This window comes from Melanerpes formicivorus, unplaced genomic scaffold (assembly GCF_026170545.1).
Source record: "Melanerpes formicivorus ecotype bairdi unplaced genomic scaffold, bMelFor1.0.p_v2 SCAF_81, whole genome shotgun sequence".
Taxonomy (NCBI): domain Eukaryota; kingdom Metazoa; phylum Chordata; class Aves; order Piciformes; family Picidae; genus Melanerpes; species Melanerpes formicivorus.
Window position 1 is genome coordinate 236,925 of NW_027142433.1, and position 16,551 is coordinate 253,475.

Genomic DNA, 16,551 nt, shown 5'->3' on the forward strand with positions numbered 1-16,551 from the left:
CCTGAGGGTGCTGGTTGACACCAGCTGAACATGAGCCAGCAGTGTGCCCAGGTGGCCAAGAAGGCCAAATACATCCTGGCCTGCATCAGGAACAGTGTGGCCAGCAGGATCAGGGAGGTCATTCTGCCCTGTGCTCAGCACTGGTCAGGCCACACCTTGAGTTCTGTGTCCAGTTCCTGGGCCCCTCAGTTTAGGAAAGATGTTGAGATGCTGGAAGGTGTCCAGAGAAGGGCAACAAGGCTGGGGAGGGGTCTGGAGCACAGCCCTGTGAGGCAAGGCTGAGGGAGCTGGGGTTGCTTAGCCTGGAGAAGAGGAAGCTCAGGGGAGACCTTCTTGCTCTCTGCAACTACCTGAGGGCAGGTTGTAGCCAGGTGGGGGTTGGTCTGTTCACCCAGGCACCCAGTACCAGAACAAGAGGACACAGTCTGAGGCTGTGCCAGGGGAGGTTTAGGCTGGAGGTGAGGACAAAGTTCATCCCAGAAAGAGGAATTGGCCATTGGAATGTGCTGCCCAGGGAGGTGGTGGAGTCCCCATCCCTGGAGGTGTTCCAAAAAAGAACTGGATGTGGCACCTGGAGCCACGGTTTAATTGTGAGGAGGGGATAGGGATGCAGACATAGGAGGGAATTGATGAGATCTGAGGTCTCTTCAAACCTGGTTGATTATGTGAGACTGGGAGGTACTAGGAGGAACTGGGGGTTACTGGGAAGTACTAGAAGGTACTGGGAGGCTGTGGAAGGACTCTGGGGGGGGAGGGTTACTGGGGGGGAGTGAGGGGCACTGGAGAACTATAAGGGTTAACCGGGAGGTACTGGGAAGGGCTCTGAATGGCACTGGGAAAAACTCAGAGACTGCGGAGAGACTTTGGGGCAGTCTGGAGGGGCTCAGGGGGGCACTGGGAGCTATGGGGACTGTAATGGGTTGGGGCAGGCCCCCCCTCCCCACCACGCGCAGAAATAACGACTCAGACAAACAGATTGCAAAAGTGATGGAAAGTTTAAATAGAACAGTGAGTGCGTGCAGAGAGCTAGAAATACAGTGACAAGAGAAAAGAACCCAAAACAGACCCAGAGAAATCCCATCCCCACCTGAGGGTACACCCGAGACCCCCAGGGCTCCTTCTTCCCCCTCCCACTGCTAGGCTAGTCTCAGCTGGCCAGATCTGAGACTGCCCATCCCCCCGTGGCCTTGGGCCTAGCCAGGCCCAAAGCCAGGAGATCTCTCCCCCAGTTACCGGCTGACGGAGGAGGAAGAAAAGAGCAAGTGCCAGACCCCGCCGTGAAACTTATAGTGGTGCAAGGGATCATGGTAGGAAATAACCTAATTTCCTGTGTCCACCCACTGGGCTGGACTTCTGGACACAGGAAACACCCCTGTAGCAGAGGGCAGCCAGCCCAAACTACGACAGGGACATACTCTCAGTGCTCCCAGTTGGGTTCCTGATGCTTCCAGTTGTCTCCCAGGGCTCCAGAACTGACTCCAGCTGCTGCAGGTATGGCTCCCAGTCCCTCCCAGTGCCTCTCAGTCCCTGCCAGCCTCCTCCCAGACTGGGAAAGGACTGGGAGACACTGGGAGGGGCTCAGGACAGTACTGGGAGGTACTGGGAGGCTGAGAAAGGATCTGGGGGGGGAAGGTTACTGGGGGGGAGTGAGGGGCACTGGGGAATTCTAAGGGTTAACTGGGAGGTACTGGGAAGGGCTCTACATGGCACTGGGAAGAACTCAGAGACTGTGGAAAGACTTTGGGGCGGTCTGGAGGGGCTCAGGGGGGCACTGGGTGGTCATGGGGAGATACTCCCAGTGCTCCCCCAGTTGTCTCCCAGTTCCTCCCAGGGACCCCTAGTGCTCCCAGTTGGGTTCCTGCTGCTTCCAGTTGTGTCCCAGGGCTCCAGCAATGCCTCCAGCTGGTCCAGGTATGTCTCCCAGTGCCTCCTGGTCCCTACTGGTCTCCTATACTGGGATAGGAGTAGAAGGGATTGGGAGGTACTGGGAGGGACAGGAATAAACAGGGAGAGACTGGGAGGGGACTGGGAAGGGAGTGGGACAGTGTGGGAGGGGACTTGGAGGGACAGGGAGGGGACATAGTGGGAATGGACTGGGAGGCTGTAAAGGGCTGTGGGAGGGAAATGGGGGACTGAGGGGGGTACTGGGAATTCCTGGGTCATGCTCCCAGTGCTCCCAGTTGTTTCCCACGACCCTTGATCCTTTCAGATGGCCCCACCAGAACTTTACGTATCCCCAGACCATTTTAGGTGCCCCCAGACCTCCTCCGTCACCCCCAAAAGCCCTGCTGATGGCCCCAGACCACCTTCAGACGCCGGAAGGAACACACCTGGGAGTCCCGGGCCGGCAGCGACACCGGAAACCGCACTGCAAGCTCCCCGAATGCGCCAGGACCCCTTGCCCCGGCATAGGACGGCGGTTCGCAGGCACCCTGGGGCACAGAACGGCGTCAGGCGCCGAATCAGGGCTCTCCGCGACCGCTCCAAAGCTGCTCAGCGAGACGCCCGCCCCCCCGGCCAGAAAAGCGGGGCGAAGCCCGCGAGGAGGGCGCGTGCGCGGGACCGGACCCGCTGCGGCGCAGGCGCCGTATCCATAGCGACGACCGGGACGCTGCCCCCCTGGCGCGAGCAGAGCCGGGCTAGGGCGCAGGCGCCGGATCCATAGCGACCACCGGGACGCTGCCCCTCTGGCGCCAGCAGAGCCGGGCTAGGGCGCAGGCGCCGGATCCATAGCGACCACCGGGACGCTGCTGCCCTGGCGCGAGCAGAGCCGGGCTAGGGCGCAGGCGCTGGATCCATCGCTGCAGTGTCGTTACACAGGCGGGGCAGCACTGAGCGCCTCCCTGGGCGTGGGCAGCAGCTCGACTCGGCCCTGCTCAGAATGTTTTCTATTTACATTACAAACCACAACACGCCCCCGTTTTTAATTTGCATGACACAGGCTCTGCTTATAGCTCAAGCCCCTCTGTGGCTTCTGCTTTTCAATTCTCTAAGCCTTTAAAAAGGGCAGACAGGGGTCGTTTCCAAAGCTTTCTTACGCACCATCACTCCAATCCCTCCCTCTCCAGCTGCAAACCAGAGGTTTGGCTCCGCCTCGCCTCACCCCAGTACTTACACTTTTAAAGATTTTGTGGTCCCCTCGGAGAATTTTCAGCATTTTGGGGGGGAGCCAAGCCCTCGCTCACCTGCTCCTCTGCTGCAGCAGCCCCCTGCCCCACGTGGCAGAATCAGTCCACCCACAATCCCCCCACTCCCTTTGATTCACCCCCAGAAAGGCACAAAATAAAGCAAACTGCCCAGCCAGCAGCTCCTTCCTTTCGTAGTTAGATGTGTGCACATCCTCCCTCCCCCAAAAGGGGAGTTCTAATGGAGAAATTAAGGGGTTTAGGGGGACACCCCCACAATCAGCTGCAGCTACTCCAGCCCCTGTGCCGCTGGCTGGTGGCTGCCCCACAGCGGGGACGTGCCAGAGGTCTGTGCCACCTCTCTCACACCCTGATTTAGTCGGACCCCTTGGCAGTGATGCTCATCCTGAGGCATCCATCATATGTTTCAGGCAGGTTTCTGCTGGACCCATGTCTGAAATGTCCACGGAACAGTGCTTGGCTCCGCAGGATGAGATTTTAATCCTCTATCAGCCTCAACCTGTCGTCTGCAGAGGAAACTGCAGCAAAGCCACACTCCCACCGAGTCCCTGGCACAAGCTGGTGCCAACAGGTCTTGCAAAGGGGGAAGAACACAAATACTGGATGCCAGATGCACATGCTGTGTAAGGCTTGGGGCAGAGTAGAAGCCAGGTAGATGTTTAGGCATCTCTGTGCCAGGCGATTGCCCAAGGAAGGGTGGTAGGTTGTGATAGAATTCCCCATCCCTGGACATATTCCAGGTCAGGTTGGACAAGGCTCTGAGCAACCTGACCTTTTTAAAGATGTCCCTGTTCACTTGAGTGGGTCATACAAGATGATCTTTAAATGTCTCTTCCCAATGGAAGCATCTATGATTCTATGAAAAATGGAATCAGATGTGACAACCTGAACCAGGTACTTTTGAGCAGCCTGTGCTGCAAGAGGATGGCTGTGGCTTCCCATGAGGTCTCACCTGATGCTCTCAGCAGTTTCTGCATGCTCTAAGGATCCTGACTGCATCCAGACAGAACCTCTAGCACATGGGCAGGAGAAAAAAACTGAGAGAGGACAGCAAGAAAGCCTGTGTAAAAATTAATCCCAGAAAGGGCATGGAGATAGACTGGAAGTCTGCAGGACACTAAGCTCCAAGCCTGGATGGTAATGTAAGGGGAAGGGGATTTAAAGGAGAGATTGCTTTGAGACAGACACAGTGAGATGTACTGTCCGGTTAAAACTCCTGTAACTGAAAAGGCTTTCCTGGGAGGCATGGTCAGTTATTTGGTTGGTTTACCTTCACCTGAGAAGGTGTCTGGTGAGATATGAAGTGGAGGGTGAGCAATGTCATCAGAGCTCCCATCCCCATTAAAAGGCTGCAGATCAGAAGAGCTCCCTAGGGAATGGCAAAACCAACTCTTAGGGCTGACAGAGGATTAATGGGAGCAAAGAGACGCTGTTACATTTGCTCGCCCATCACAAGGCCCCTGGGGCACTCCATCCATATATTCCAAACCCTATGGGAATGGTCCTGCAGTGCTTTTCTGGAAGGATTTTTCTCACAAAAAATGAGGAAGGAGAGTGTAGAAAAGCAGATGAAAAATGTATCTTTAGCCACGTTCATGAGAAATGAGAGCTGCCCGGGGAACCACTGCGATGCAATTAATGCAGAACAAATGTGAGCTGATGGTTCTTGTTTGCTTTCTGGCTTTTTGTAGCTGCAGGTGCAGATTATTGCCCCCCAAGCAGCACTGCTGGCTGCTCTGGAGGGCTCTGCCCAGCCTCCGGCAGGGTGCTTCTCATCTCTCACTTCAAAGATGGTTGAAGAATGTAGCTGCACATCAAAGAGATGACTGTCACTGGCCCCGGGGAGCCATGGGCATCCGGGGATCCAGGGGCCCCACCGCTCCTCAGGCAGGCCGGCAGCACCTCAGGAAAGTTTGGTTCATCCTTGGCTGCTCAGCTGCAGCTCTGTGGTCACACTCTGTGTCCCTGGGAAAATGACCTCCATGAGGCCGAAGGCTGCTGCTGCTGGCTGGCGTCGTGCCCGGCTGGTGCTGTGGCCAGGGCACTGTGCTGGGGTTTACTCCCCCTCGGTACAGTGAAGGATCTTCCTCCTCCCAACTGTTTTGACTGAAACTCTTCATGCAGAAGCATATGGCTCTTGCTGTGGGTGTTGTGCTGCATCCAGTGCCCCTGAGCCTGATCCAGACACAGGACAAGCAGTGTGGCAAGCTGCTGCCAAGCCCTGAACCAGGGTGTGTGCCAAGTATCCCTCCAGCTGCTGCTGCAGGGAGCCTTTGCAGGCAGCAAAGGGATCAAAACTGGAGGATTTTTCACACTCTGCTTTGCTCCTGCTACCAGCAAAAGGGTTGAGTGTGACTGCAGAGGGGCTGGGTATAGTGACTCCGACTCACCATCCACACTGCTTCTTAGTTAATGAACACGTGTTGCTTGGTGGAGCAGCCCTCGTGGCAGCCAGGACAAACAGACATGCAATCCTACGAGTGGCTCACAGGGCTTAGGTTACAGCGTGCACCAAGGCAAACTGTGCTATTTGCCTCTCATGGCTCCTGTCACTGCAGGTTGTCCCCAGTAGGATTTCTGTTGCCATGCTGTGACCCTCTAGGGGCATCTCTGGAAACCACCTCCAGCCTCGTTTGTGCTGCTGGTGTGAGGCAGCTGTGAGCTGGAAGAAGGCAGTCTTTTGTGGGTGACACCACTTTGTCTTGACTGCTCTTGCTCCTTTGGAGGTCAGGAGTCCTCGTCTGCTCTGGCTGTCCTGTAGCATATGAGAAAAAGTCAAACAGGACTTTCCAGATGTTGTGCAGAACTACCTCTGGCTTTTGATTAATTTTTACCCCAGGGACTTTTGAACACCTTCACTTTTCTACTCTGCTCTGCCTTCCCACACCTGCACTTCTCATTCCCTTTGTTTTTGTTTGAGAGAGGGGAAAAAATGTTCTCTTTTTTTTTTTTTTTTCTTTTTAAGAAGAATGACAGCTTGAAAATTATGATCTAAGAGGTCCAGAGCCTTTTCTTCTTTCTTTGTCAGCACTTGATAGCTGTGTCACTCCAAGTAAATGATTGACCCTACCTGCACCTTTGCTCCCCTCCTGCCCTGTGCTGACCTTTCCCATCCCCCAGACAGGGCCAGGAGCAGGCAAGATCTCTTGCTGGGAGTCACTCCTGGATGTAGTTTTCCGACAAACGTTTTAACTCACAGAAGTCCTTTTGCTCCGCCAGAAAAGGATCCACACGTCCTCTAGACTGGGAATCCATAAAGCTAACTTGGCAGGAGGGCTTGTATTAAGTCAGCTTAACCGTAACTCCCAAACTGATCCCTTGGAAAGTCCAACAAGTCTGGCAGATAGTGGAAAAAAATGGTGATTTAATTCTTTTTCAATCTTTTTGGTTTGGGTTGGGTTTTTTTTTGTTTGGTTTGGGTTTTGCATTCTTTGCTCTATTTTAATTCAAGTTGGTTTAACAAGTCCAAGTGCTGGGTGCTGCACTTTGGCAACGGCAACCCCGTGCAGAGCTACGGGCTGGGGTCAGAGTGGCTGAGAGCTCCCAAACAGAGAGGGACCTGGGGCTGCTGATTGACAGCTGCCTAAACATGAGCCAGCAGTGTGCCCAGGTGGCCAAGAGGGCCAATGGCATCCTGGCCTGCATTAGGAATAGTGTGGCCAGCAGGAGCAGGGAGGTCATTGTGCCCCTGTACTCTGCATTGGTTAGGCTGCACCTCGAGTCCTGTGTCCAGTTCTGGGCCCCTCAGTTTAAGAAGGACATTGAGACACTTGAACGTGTCCAGAGAAGGGCAACAAGGCTGGGGAGAGGCCTTGAGCACAGCCCTGTGAGGAGAGGCTGAGGGAGCTGGGGTTGCTTAGCCTGGAGAAGAGGAGGCTCAGGGGAGACCTTATTGCTCTCTACAGCTACCTGAAAGGTGGTTGTAGCCAGGTGGGGGTTGGTCTCTTCTCCCAGGCAAGCAGCACCAGAACAAGAGGACGCAGTCTCAAGCTGTGCCAGGGGAAGTTTAGACTCGAGGTGAGGAGAAAGTTCTTCACTGAGAGAGTCATTATCATTGGAATGTGTTGCCCAGGAAGGTGGTGGAGTGCCCATCCCTGGAGGTGTTCAAGAGGGGATTGGATGTGGCACTTGGTGCCGTGATCTAGTCGTGAGGTCTGTGATAACAGGTTGGACTCAATGATCCTTGAGGTCTCTTCCAACCTTAGTGATACTCTGATAGTGTAATTAGCAGCTCAGCTTAGACAGCCTTAAAGGCTCCAGAAGCTTTCAACTGGGCATGCTCCCAGTGAACAATTCTCCCCCAGGCCCTGCCTGGCAGGGGTTTGATGGATGAACTCACATAGTGAGACTTACATGAAGAGTGGAGAGATGGAGTGGAACTTGCAGACCGGCTCCTCCACATTTGCCTGTGCTTTGTCCTGCACAGGTCTCCTCTCAAACACACTCACTCCATTTATTAAAGAGGAGAAAGTGGTCAGATGTGTCAAACAGGAACATGCCCGATGCCAGGATGGCTTGGGCCAGGCAGGGGTGGCACTGCCAGCTGCCCTCCTTGCAGGGGAATAACTGCAGTGCTAGGGTGGAAGGATGGGGTGAGATTGGGAAGCCTGGTCCTGCCTGCTGTTCCTGATGACATGGATATAACCGTGGCATTTCAGAGAGGTGAGTGCATGTATATGAGATGTATGTAAGATACTGCTCGTTGTAGTTGCTGCTGCTCAGTGACCTTGAGGTTTATTTTGCAATAACTTCAGTCTAACATTTTGTTTGTAATTTTGGAGCTCTGAGCCAACAGCTCCTCCTCACGTTACAGTTCCAGGCTTGCTAAAGTCCAAACATCACAAGTCAGTCACTGAAATAACCCCTTGGCCCTGGCCCTGCCTCCCGTGCAGCGCTGCGTAAGAGAGCTTTGCTCTTTCAGGGGAGCTTGTCGGGAGCCACCACTCCTCTCCCTGCCCCAAACCCTTAAGCACTCACCTGGGGGCTGCAAGGCAAACAGGTAAGCAAGCATCAGCAAGAAGACCCCCCCCCCCTCCCCCCCGGTGCTATTTAAGGAGCTGAGATACTGTGCTGGGGAGGAGGTGCCTGGCTCCTCCGGGGCATTGCCGGGGGGCAGACCCAGCTGGGTGAGCGTGCCCAGCTCTCCCCACCCCATCGCAGCCAGGATCTTCAGCCCAGCAGGAAGCATGGTGCGACGTGTGGCAGTGGTGGGCGCAGGCGTCAGCGGGCTGGCAGCCACCAAGTGCTGCCTGGAAGAGGGGCTGGAGCCCACCTGCTTCGAGAGGAGTGAGGATGTCGGGGGGCTCTGGTACTACACGGTGAGTGGCTGCCTAGGTTCAGGGCTGGCTGTTTCACATCTGTGTCCTCGGGGCTGGGAGGCTGTACCTGGCTGCATTCTGCGTGTCTGTATTCACTTGCTCGCTCAGATGACTGCATGTGGGAGGGCTTGGCTGGTTCAGTACCAGTCCCCAGAGTCCTTCCCCTACCCTGGGGACAGCCTAGCTATCCCTTGGCTTGCTGAACCAAATCCCCACCACATTTCCAATCCTTCTCCTTTGGGAATGAAGGGAGCTGCCAGCTTCTCCCAGCTATGGGGCTGCAAATGCCTTGAGGCTGCACCAAAGACATGCACCTGCTCCCCTCAAAGTCCATGGACACATGGACAGCCCTGAGAAATTAAGCCTTCAGATCCTGCAAAAGTTACCCCGTGGGGCTGGCAGCATCACCCCACCTCAGGGAGCACTCACTGCTGCTCAGGGAAGCTCTCAGCCCGCTTTTAAGTAATGGTCACACATCACACAGCTAAAAAGGAGTGCAGATTAATTAGAGGGTCAGGCCCAGAGGCACCTCATGCCAGGTGCCCCACTGCTGTCAGGCCAGGGCTGAGGGGACAGTGCAGGGTGTGATCAGGAGCGGCTCATGGTGCTGTTTGGGAAAGGAACTGAGCCTGCCTGAGTTAAACCCCAGGGCAGAGCAGAAGGGCAGAAAGCTTGTTTTGGATGGTCTGAAACATTCAATCCATCTCAAAACACGGACCACACGTTTCCTCTCTTTTCTGGGGAGGACTCCAGCAAATTCCTACAGAACGTTTGGCAGTACTTTTTGATATGTGTAATGGAGAATGTCATATCAGAATATCACTATCGAGGGGAAAAGTAAAAACCACTTCAGCTTCTTAGCTGTTTGGGCTTTCTCTTTTTTTGAAAGTTTGTCATCATTTGGCCAACCCAAATGTTAATTTTCTGGCACAGAAATCTCGCTGCATTTTTCCCAGCTCTACCCTGGCATCAAAGCCATCAGCAAAAGGAAATGTGATAAAAACTGCTGTTAAAAGCCAAATGTCAGTGCAGGTATAGCAGGTGCCACCCACAATGGGGACAGAGTGATGCCTGAGGCTGGCTATTTTGGGCAGAATTGGGCTAGGCCAGCTCGGACCCCACCGCATGCATGGTGGTTTGGGGGATTTTGACAGATCTCCCATGTCCTGCCCTTCTAGATGTCAGTGGGACACTGGCCAGCTGGTATGGGCATTGCTAGCAGAAGGCACAAGCCTCCATCCATGTTCCTGGCTAAACCTGTCCCATAGGCAGCCAAGTATAAAGCACAGGCAGCCAAGCTGCTGCACGAGAGCAAACGCATCTGGCTGGCCTTCTGCCTTCATCTGTACAGTTACCGAGACTACAGGCACAAAGGAGCAGTATCAAGGAGCACTCACAGCGTTTTGGAAGCTTTACAGACAGACCATAAGGAAGCTGGATACGGGGGCATCCCATGCTACTTGTCTCCTGTGTCCATGTGCTTGACTGTAGCTGTGTTACACCTGACTTTCTGAGGCTTCCTGAGCGTGCAGTGGAGAGACTCTGGCATGGTCCTTCCACAGCGCTCCCTTCCTCTGAGGTTTCCGCTTTCCCTGGCAAATGTGCACGTAACTGGCTCCTCAATGCCTTGGGTGGTGCAACCCCTCCTCTCAGCTTGTTAGGACACTTCTGTGCTCATGGGGGTTATTTGGTGGTTGTGCTTGATGGTTTTGCTGTTTTTCTCAGGCTTCAGTGTGGAGGTCAGGAAGTGATAGCATCTGGAGGAGTTAGTTCAGGGCTCCAGGACAGGCAGGGGTCATGTCCCATCTAAAGGGACACATCTACATTGCTCCCACTCCAGAACAAAGCAGAGGAAGGCAGAGCCAGCATCTACCGCACCGTGTTCACCAACTCCTGCAAAGAGATGAGTTGCTACCCTGACTTCCCCTTCCCTGACGACCACCCCAACTACATGCACAACACCAGACTCCACCGCTACCTCTGCAAGTATGCCGAGCACTTTGGCCTTCTCCGGCACATACAATTCAAGGTAACGAGCCTGGAGTGGAGAGGGACAGCAAACAGCCAGGGGACCCAGGCCGGTCTCCCTGCCACAGGGAAAACCATAAAGTCATGTGATCATTTTGGTTGGAAGACACTTTCAATATCATCAAGTCCAACCATCAACCCATCACTGCCAAGTCACCACTGTATCATGTCCTTCAGCACCGCACTTACCCATCTTTTAAATCCCTACAGGGACAGTGACTCTGCCACTTCCCTGGGCAGCCTGTGCCAGGGCTTGACAACACCTTTGGTGTAGAATTTTTTCCTAATATCCAACCTAAATCTTCCCTGGCACAACTTGATGCTGCTTCCTCATGTACTATAACTTGTTACTTGGGGAGAACAAATCCTGGGAGAAAATATTGAGGGAAGAAAACCCTCTTGTCTTTGTTAAACCAGGTCTCATCAGCTCCCTTCTCTGTGCATTCCTTGGAGGGCTAGAACAAAATCACAGGACAAATATCCTCTGGGATTCCTGAGGCCTCTGAATCCCACTTAAAGCTCTCAGTGTTCTCCACACATCCACCGATTTCTTTCTTTGTTTCCTTTGAGACCCTGGTCACCAAGGTTAGAAGACATCCCAGCTTTTCTGTGACGGGGCAGTGGGAGGTGGTGACCCAAAGGGATGGGAAGGAAGAGACAGCTGCTTTTGATGCTGTGATGGTTTGCTCTGGGCATCAAGTCTACCCAAACCTCCCCCTCGCTGACTTTCCAGGTAAGATGCACACAGGGATTTTATCCACTGGGACACAGCTGGGCAAATGCCTTCTATCACAACGTTCTTCCCTGAAAAAAAGACCTCGTCAGCATTAGCAGAGCAATATTTGGGGGCGTGGGGTTTTGTTTAGGGAATCAACAGCCTGGTTTTTTAAATAAAACATACTCCAGCCATCAAACAATATCAAAGTGGGGTCAATGCTTATCCTTCCCAGGAAAAAAAAAAACATATTGTAGGCTGTTTCCTCTGGCAGAAGACTTTGCATAGAAGGATTTTGTCAAACACTTTTTGGGGCATTTTCCTGATTTCTAGTTCAAACATCACGTGCATTGCCTGATAGCCTTTGCCTCTCTGTTTACAGCTACATTATTAGGAAAAGCTTTCTCTCTGGCAAGAAACATGAGAAACGGCCAGAGGGATGCCCCAGTAGTGTTTGTGGGAAAGGGAGATCCCCAAATCAGCACAGGCTCTCCTTTTCATTCCCGAGGTGAATTACAACCCTCTCTGTTCTCCTCCCCAGGAATAGAGAAGTTTAAAGGCTGCTACTTTCACAGCCGAGAGTACAAGGAACCAGAGAAGTTCAGAGGCAAGAAGGTGCTGGTGATAGGCTTGGGCAACTCTGGTTCTGACATTGCTGTGGAGCTCAGCACCGTGGCATCTCAGGTATGGGCACCTACACCAGAGCCCCTGGGAAAGGGAGAGTCCCCATCTCCTGGAGCATGTGCCACTGCCCCCATGAGACAAGCCCCAGGGGCTCACAGCTGTTATGACAGGGTCAGGTTACTCCTACCTTGCTGTTCTTCCAGGTCTACCTGAGCACTCGAAGTGGATCCTGGGTGATGAGCCGTGTCTGGGACAAGGGCTACCCCTGGGACATGCTGGTAATCACTCGTTTCCAGACCTGGCTGGGGACAGTCCTTCCCAGGGCGCTCAGCAACTGGCTGTATGTGAGAAGCATGAATCGGTCCTTCAAGCATGAGAATTTTGGCCTCATGCCGCTGGAGAGGTACGTGTGGGGCCATCCACACCCAAACGCCACAGGGGTGATGGTTCTGGCTGGCACTGACCTGTGTGCCTCTCTTGGGCCAGCAACAGAAGCTGCCGCTGCGACTGCCTCTTACAGCCCCTCCGCCTTTGCCCTTGCAGAGCCTCCCGCAAGGAGCCAGTGCTTAACGATGACCTCCCAGGTCGCATTGCCTGTGGCGTGGTGGTGATCAAGCCGGAGGTGAAGGAGTTCAGAGAAACATCCATCTTATTCCAAGATGGGACTGTGCAGGATGGTGTCGATCTTGTCATCTTTGCCACTGGTTACATCTGCTCTTACCCTTTCATGGAGGATCATTCCATCATCGAAAGCAGGGACAATGAGGTCACCCTCTACAAAGGCATCATCCCTCCTTGGCTCGAGAAGCCAACCATAGCAGTTATTGGGCTGGTCCAGACACTTGGAGCCATCATGCCAACAGTGGACCTGCAATGCCGCTGGGCAATCAAGGTGTTTCAGGGTAGGTGGAGACCCATGTGCTGAGCGGAGATCTGTTTTCTGTTGACAGGAAGTAGCATTTCCCAGCAGTAATGGACAGGCTCAAACTGGCATCCAGGACAGTGTCTGAGTGCTGAGGAGCACAATCAGGTTTGGTCAGAAACACCTGCAATGAGGTCTCCATGAGATGGGGTATGTTTCACTATGGGAGCAGGCCACTTCTCAACTTGCTACAGCTGCCAGAGAAGTCCCTCTGGTGGGGCTGAAGAGCCCCTTGGGCATCACTGCACACCTTTAAGAACAGGGGAGCCAATGTAGTCACAACTTCAACACCCAAGTCTTGACACTAAAGGGAAGAGAGGCACCCAAGGGCTCAGCCAATCCCTGCAAACCCAGTCTGCTGCAGGACAGAACTCCTGAACATAGCTCTCCTTTGCCAATGGTCTTCCTGCTCTTTGCAGGGCAGTGCATGCTCCCTTCCATCAGAGAGATGATGGATGACATTGATGAGAAGATGGGAAAGAAGCTCAAAGGGTAAGTGCAGCTCATGGAACCCTCCTGTGCTGGCAGAAGAGCCCTGCCATCATCTCAGTCCAAAGTGAGTTGGATACAGGCACTACAGAGGTTTGAATCAGGCAAGTTTGGGCGGAAAAATTGTGATGGAAGGATTTCCTCTCTGAAAATGCTCATTTACCGTCACTGAGTGTTATCAGGCTGAAAAAGCATTTCTCATCCACACATAATCAGGGTGAGGCCCCAGCAGAAATAGAACATTTCCATCATTATTTTTCAAAGTGACATTTTTTTTTTTTCCCCGCAAAGCCCATGGAAGTGCCTTGCTTTCCCCTCTCAGTGTGTCTGATATCATAGTGAAGCCATACTTTAAAAAGATTAACACAGCCTGTGAAAGCTGAATCTGACCCAAGCAGTGCTTTGTTGCATGGCGGGAACTTTCAAAGTGCAGGGTTTTCTTGTCAGCCAGATTCCTCCACTGACATGGATGTGTATCCCCTGGAGCCGTGACCCCTTGCCAGCTCAGCTGCCCAGATCTAGCAGGGAGAGCAGGAACAGATTCTGCCTTCACTGTGCTTAAAGTACAAAGTAATTTTAATATGTGTAAAAAGGGAAAACCTAAAGCAGCCTCTCCTTTCCTCTCCTGTCCCCCCCAAAGGCATGGGAACAGCAGCATGCTGCAGACAGATTATGTCACCTACATGGACGAGCTGGCCTCAGCCATTGGAGTAAAGCCCAGCATGATGAAGCTCCTGCTGACAGACCCACAGCTGGCCTTGGAGGTCTTCTTTGGCCCCTGCACGCCCTACCAGTTCCGGCTGGTGGGCCCTGGGAAGTGGAGCGGGGCCAGAAAGGCCATCCTGACCCAGTGGGACCGCACCCTGCAGGCCACACAGACACGCATCACCCCTGCTGCCCCCCCCACCTTTCCTTGGTTGGCTGTGCTGGGGATGCTCTTCCTCCCACTCCTTTTCCTTGCTGCCCTTTATAGCTAGAGGACCCAAGCTAGAGAGGCGATGGCTCTGAGAAGGCCTTACAGCAGCATTTCAGTGTCTGAGGCTGGGGAGGGGCTGATTAGAAGGGCTTGTAGTGATAGGATGAGGGACAATGGTTTTAAACTACAGCAAGGTAGAGTTAGGCTAGATATAAGAAGGAAGTTCTTCACAATGAGGGTAGTGAAATCCTGGAACAGGTTGCCCAGAGATGGGGTGGAGATCCCTGGAACCATTCAAGGTTAAAACTGATGGAGCCCTGAGCAACCTGATCTCGTTAAAGGTGTCCCTGTTTACTACAGGAGTTGGACAAGATGACCTTCAAGCGTCCTTTCCAACCCAATACATTCCATGATTCTGCAGTGCTGCAGAAGTACTGTGCAGTGTGTGTGCATGGGATGCTTTCTCCAAGTAGGCGATGTGGGCTGCTGCCCTGCTCGTTACCCGAAAATATATCATCAAGAGATCCCTAAAAAATGTCATTGATAAATCAGGTGCAATCTCCATGCATGGTAAATTTGGAAGGTTTCTCAGCTAGGGCTTTGAAAGACTGTAAATACCAACTCAAGTAACTGTGGGGTTTTTATCCCTCTAAATGTGTTCCAAGCAGTAGTACTTTGTTACACAGCTTTAAATCTCTTATCTGCTGCCTCTTTTTCCAGCGGCAAGTCAGAGTCAAAGCGTTTGTTTTTTTCTGAAGTAAGTTTTGGTGTAGAGCTTGTGCTCTAGCTAGAACAGAGCTTGCCTCAATTGGCCCTTTTGAAAAATAACTTTCATAAGAAGCAAAGAAAAGCATTCACTTTTTTTCCAGGGGGAGAAAGACACCCAAATGGGGGCGGGGGAGGGAAATCAGATTAAAATATCAAGAGGAATACTCTGGTATTCCAAAGTATTCTCTGAACAACCTCTGGAGTTTGCTGGAACGTGTAAGCATCCAAGACCTGAGACGAATTGTGTCCGACAGCCACATTCCCTTTCCGCTGCCTGAGCACTCTGCTAACATGCTGCATGCTCCCTTCCTACCGGGAGATGAAGAGGTTTGTCTGATCTTATTTATTCGGCCCAAATGCTGTGTTTGCTTCCCATTATGGGAAGCAAGCTCTTAGCTCTTCTTTTGACTGTGGTCTAGCTCTAAAGACCTCAGACACGCTCTCTCAAACATAAATAAAAATATCATCTGAGCAGGGTTTGTAATTCTTTTGCAAGTATAAAGTTGGGCATGGTCTATCCTTGTGATTTTTTTTATTCTACATGATGAGGGCAGCCTTGCTAACCAGCTAGGACACAGACAACAGTGGTGGAGGATGTTGCTGCTGAGCTCACAGGGTGCTGGCAGGACCCACATTAAACATGATGGGAGATGGGAGCCCTTGATTTTGAAAAGCCAAAGTACCAGGTGACATGGAATTAAGGGCAACAGGGAGAAAGGGCAGCTGTTGGCCTTGGCAGCTGTAGGGTGAACTGGGGAGGTGCCACAGTTCCAACGATGGGAGCAGAGATGATGCCAGGGAATGAAGGAAGAAGGTTCGTGGGGTTCCGGCAAGCCAGTCCTGCCTTCCCTAGGTATGGTCAACACGTGAACATGGGGCAGGCTGTCACAAGAGCTCTCTAGGGCTGGCTTAACAGGGTGGGTAACTTCATCACTGTCAAACATGAGATGATGGCCTGTGTGCTGCTGAGGGCACCTCAGCTGCACTGCTCTTCCCCTGGCAGAGTGCAGGGCATAACTGTGATGGAGTGAAGTTTCCCGCAGCATTAACTTTAGCCAGACTAACTGTTGGCCAGGGGATCATGGGGAAGCTACATCTGCTGCTGGTTTGGAATTCCACTGTTCTGCAGCTGTTCTCAAGTGTGTAAGCCCATTCCAGGGCCATACCAAACAGCATCTCCCCTAGTGACAGCACCAGTCCTTTGCAGAGCAGGGACATGTCCCTTGTTTCATTTTACATCTGCATCCACCTTTGTCTGCTAATTGAATAATTATTTTCCACATGCAGAAGCAATAACCACCCACGAGACTTTCACCCCTTACCAGTTTGCTCCAAAAAGTGAGAATTTTAGCCAGAATTTCATGACATGGCTACTGCTGAACACCTCGGGGATGCCAACACTGAGGATCGCTGCAGGATGAAGGTCAAGTGAACCTGCAGTGTCCTACAGACCAAACACCATGACCTTCACTGGTGCTTCACTGGAGCTCTGCTCTGTCTCCATTCACCTTTTCTTTATCTCTTGGTCTCGTGGATATCATCTGCCATATCACCACCACCAAAGCCTGGGTCCCAGCACTCTCAGATTTTAGGCTGTACTCAAAGCTGTGCTGAAAATTGCAGTT

General features: G+C 52.6%; 1 protein-coding gene across 1 annotated transcript; it reads left to right on the forward strand.

Moving 5' to 3' along the window:
• Positions 1–8,059: 8,059 nt before the first annotated feature.
• LOC137454492 (flavin-containing monooxygenase 3-like) lies at positions 8,060–15,635 on the forward strand. Its single transcript, XM_068164533.1, has 9 exons — positions 8,060–8,145; positions 8,320–8,464; positions 10,305–10,493; positions 11,063–11,225; positions 11,749–11,891; positions 12,035–12,234; positions 12,375–12,733; positions 13,173–13,245; positions 13,883–15,635. Exons 2-9 carry the CDS (start codon positions 8,333–8,335, stop codon positions 14,217–14,219), a joined length of 1,596 nt encoding a protein of 531 aa, XP_068020634.1. The 5' UTR covers positions 8,060–8,145; positions 8,320–8,332; the 3' UTR covers positions 14,220–15,635.
• The last annotated feature ends 916 nt before the right edge of the window (positions 15,636–16,551 follow it).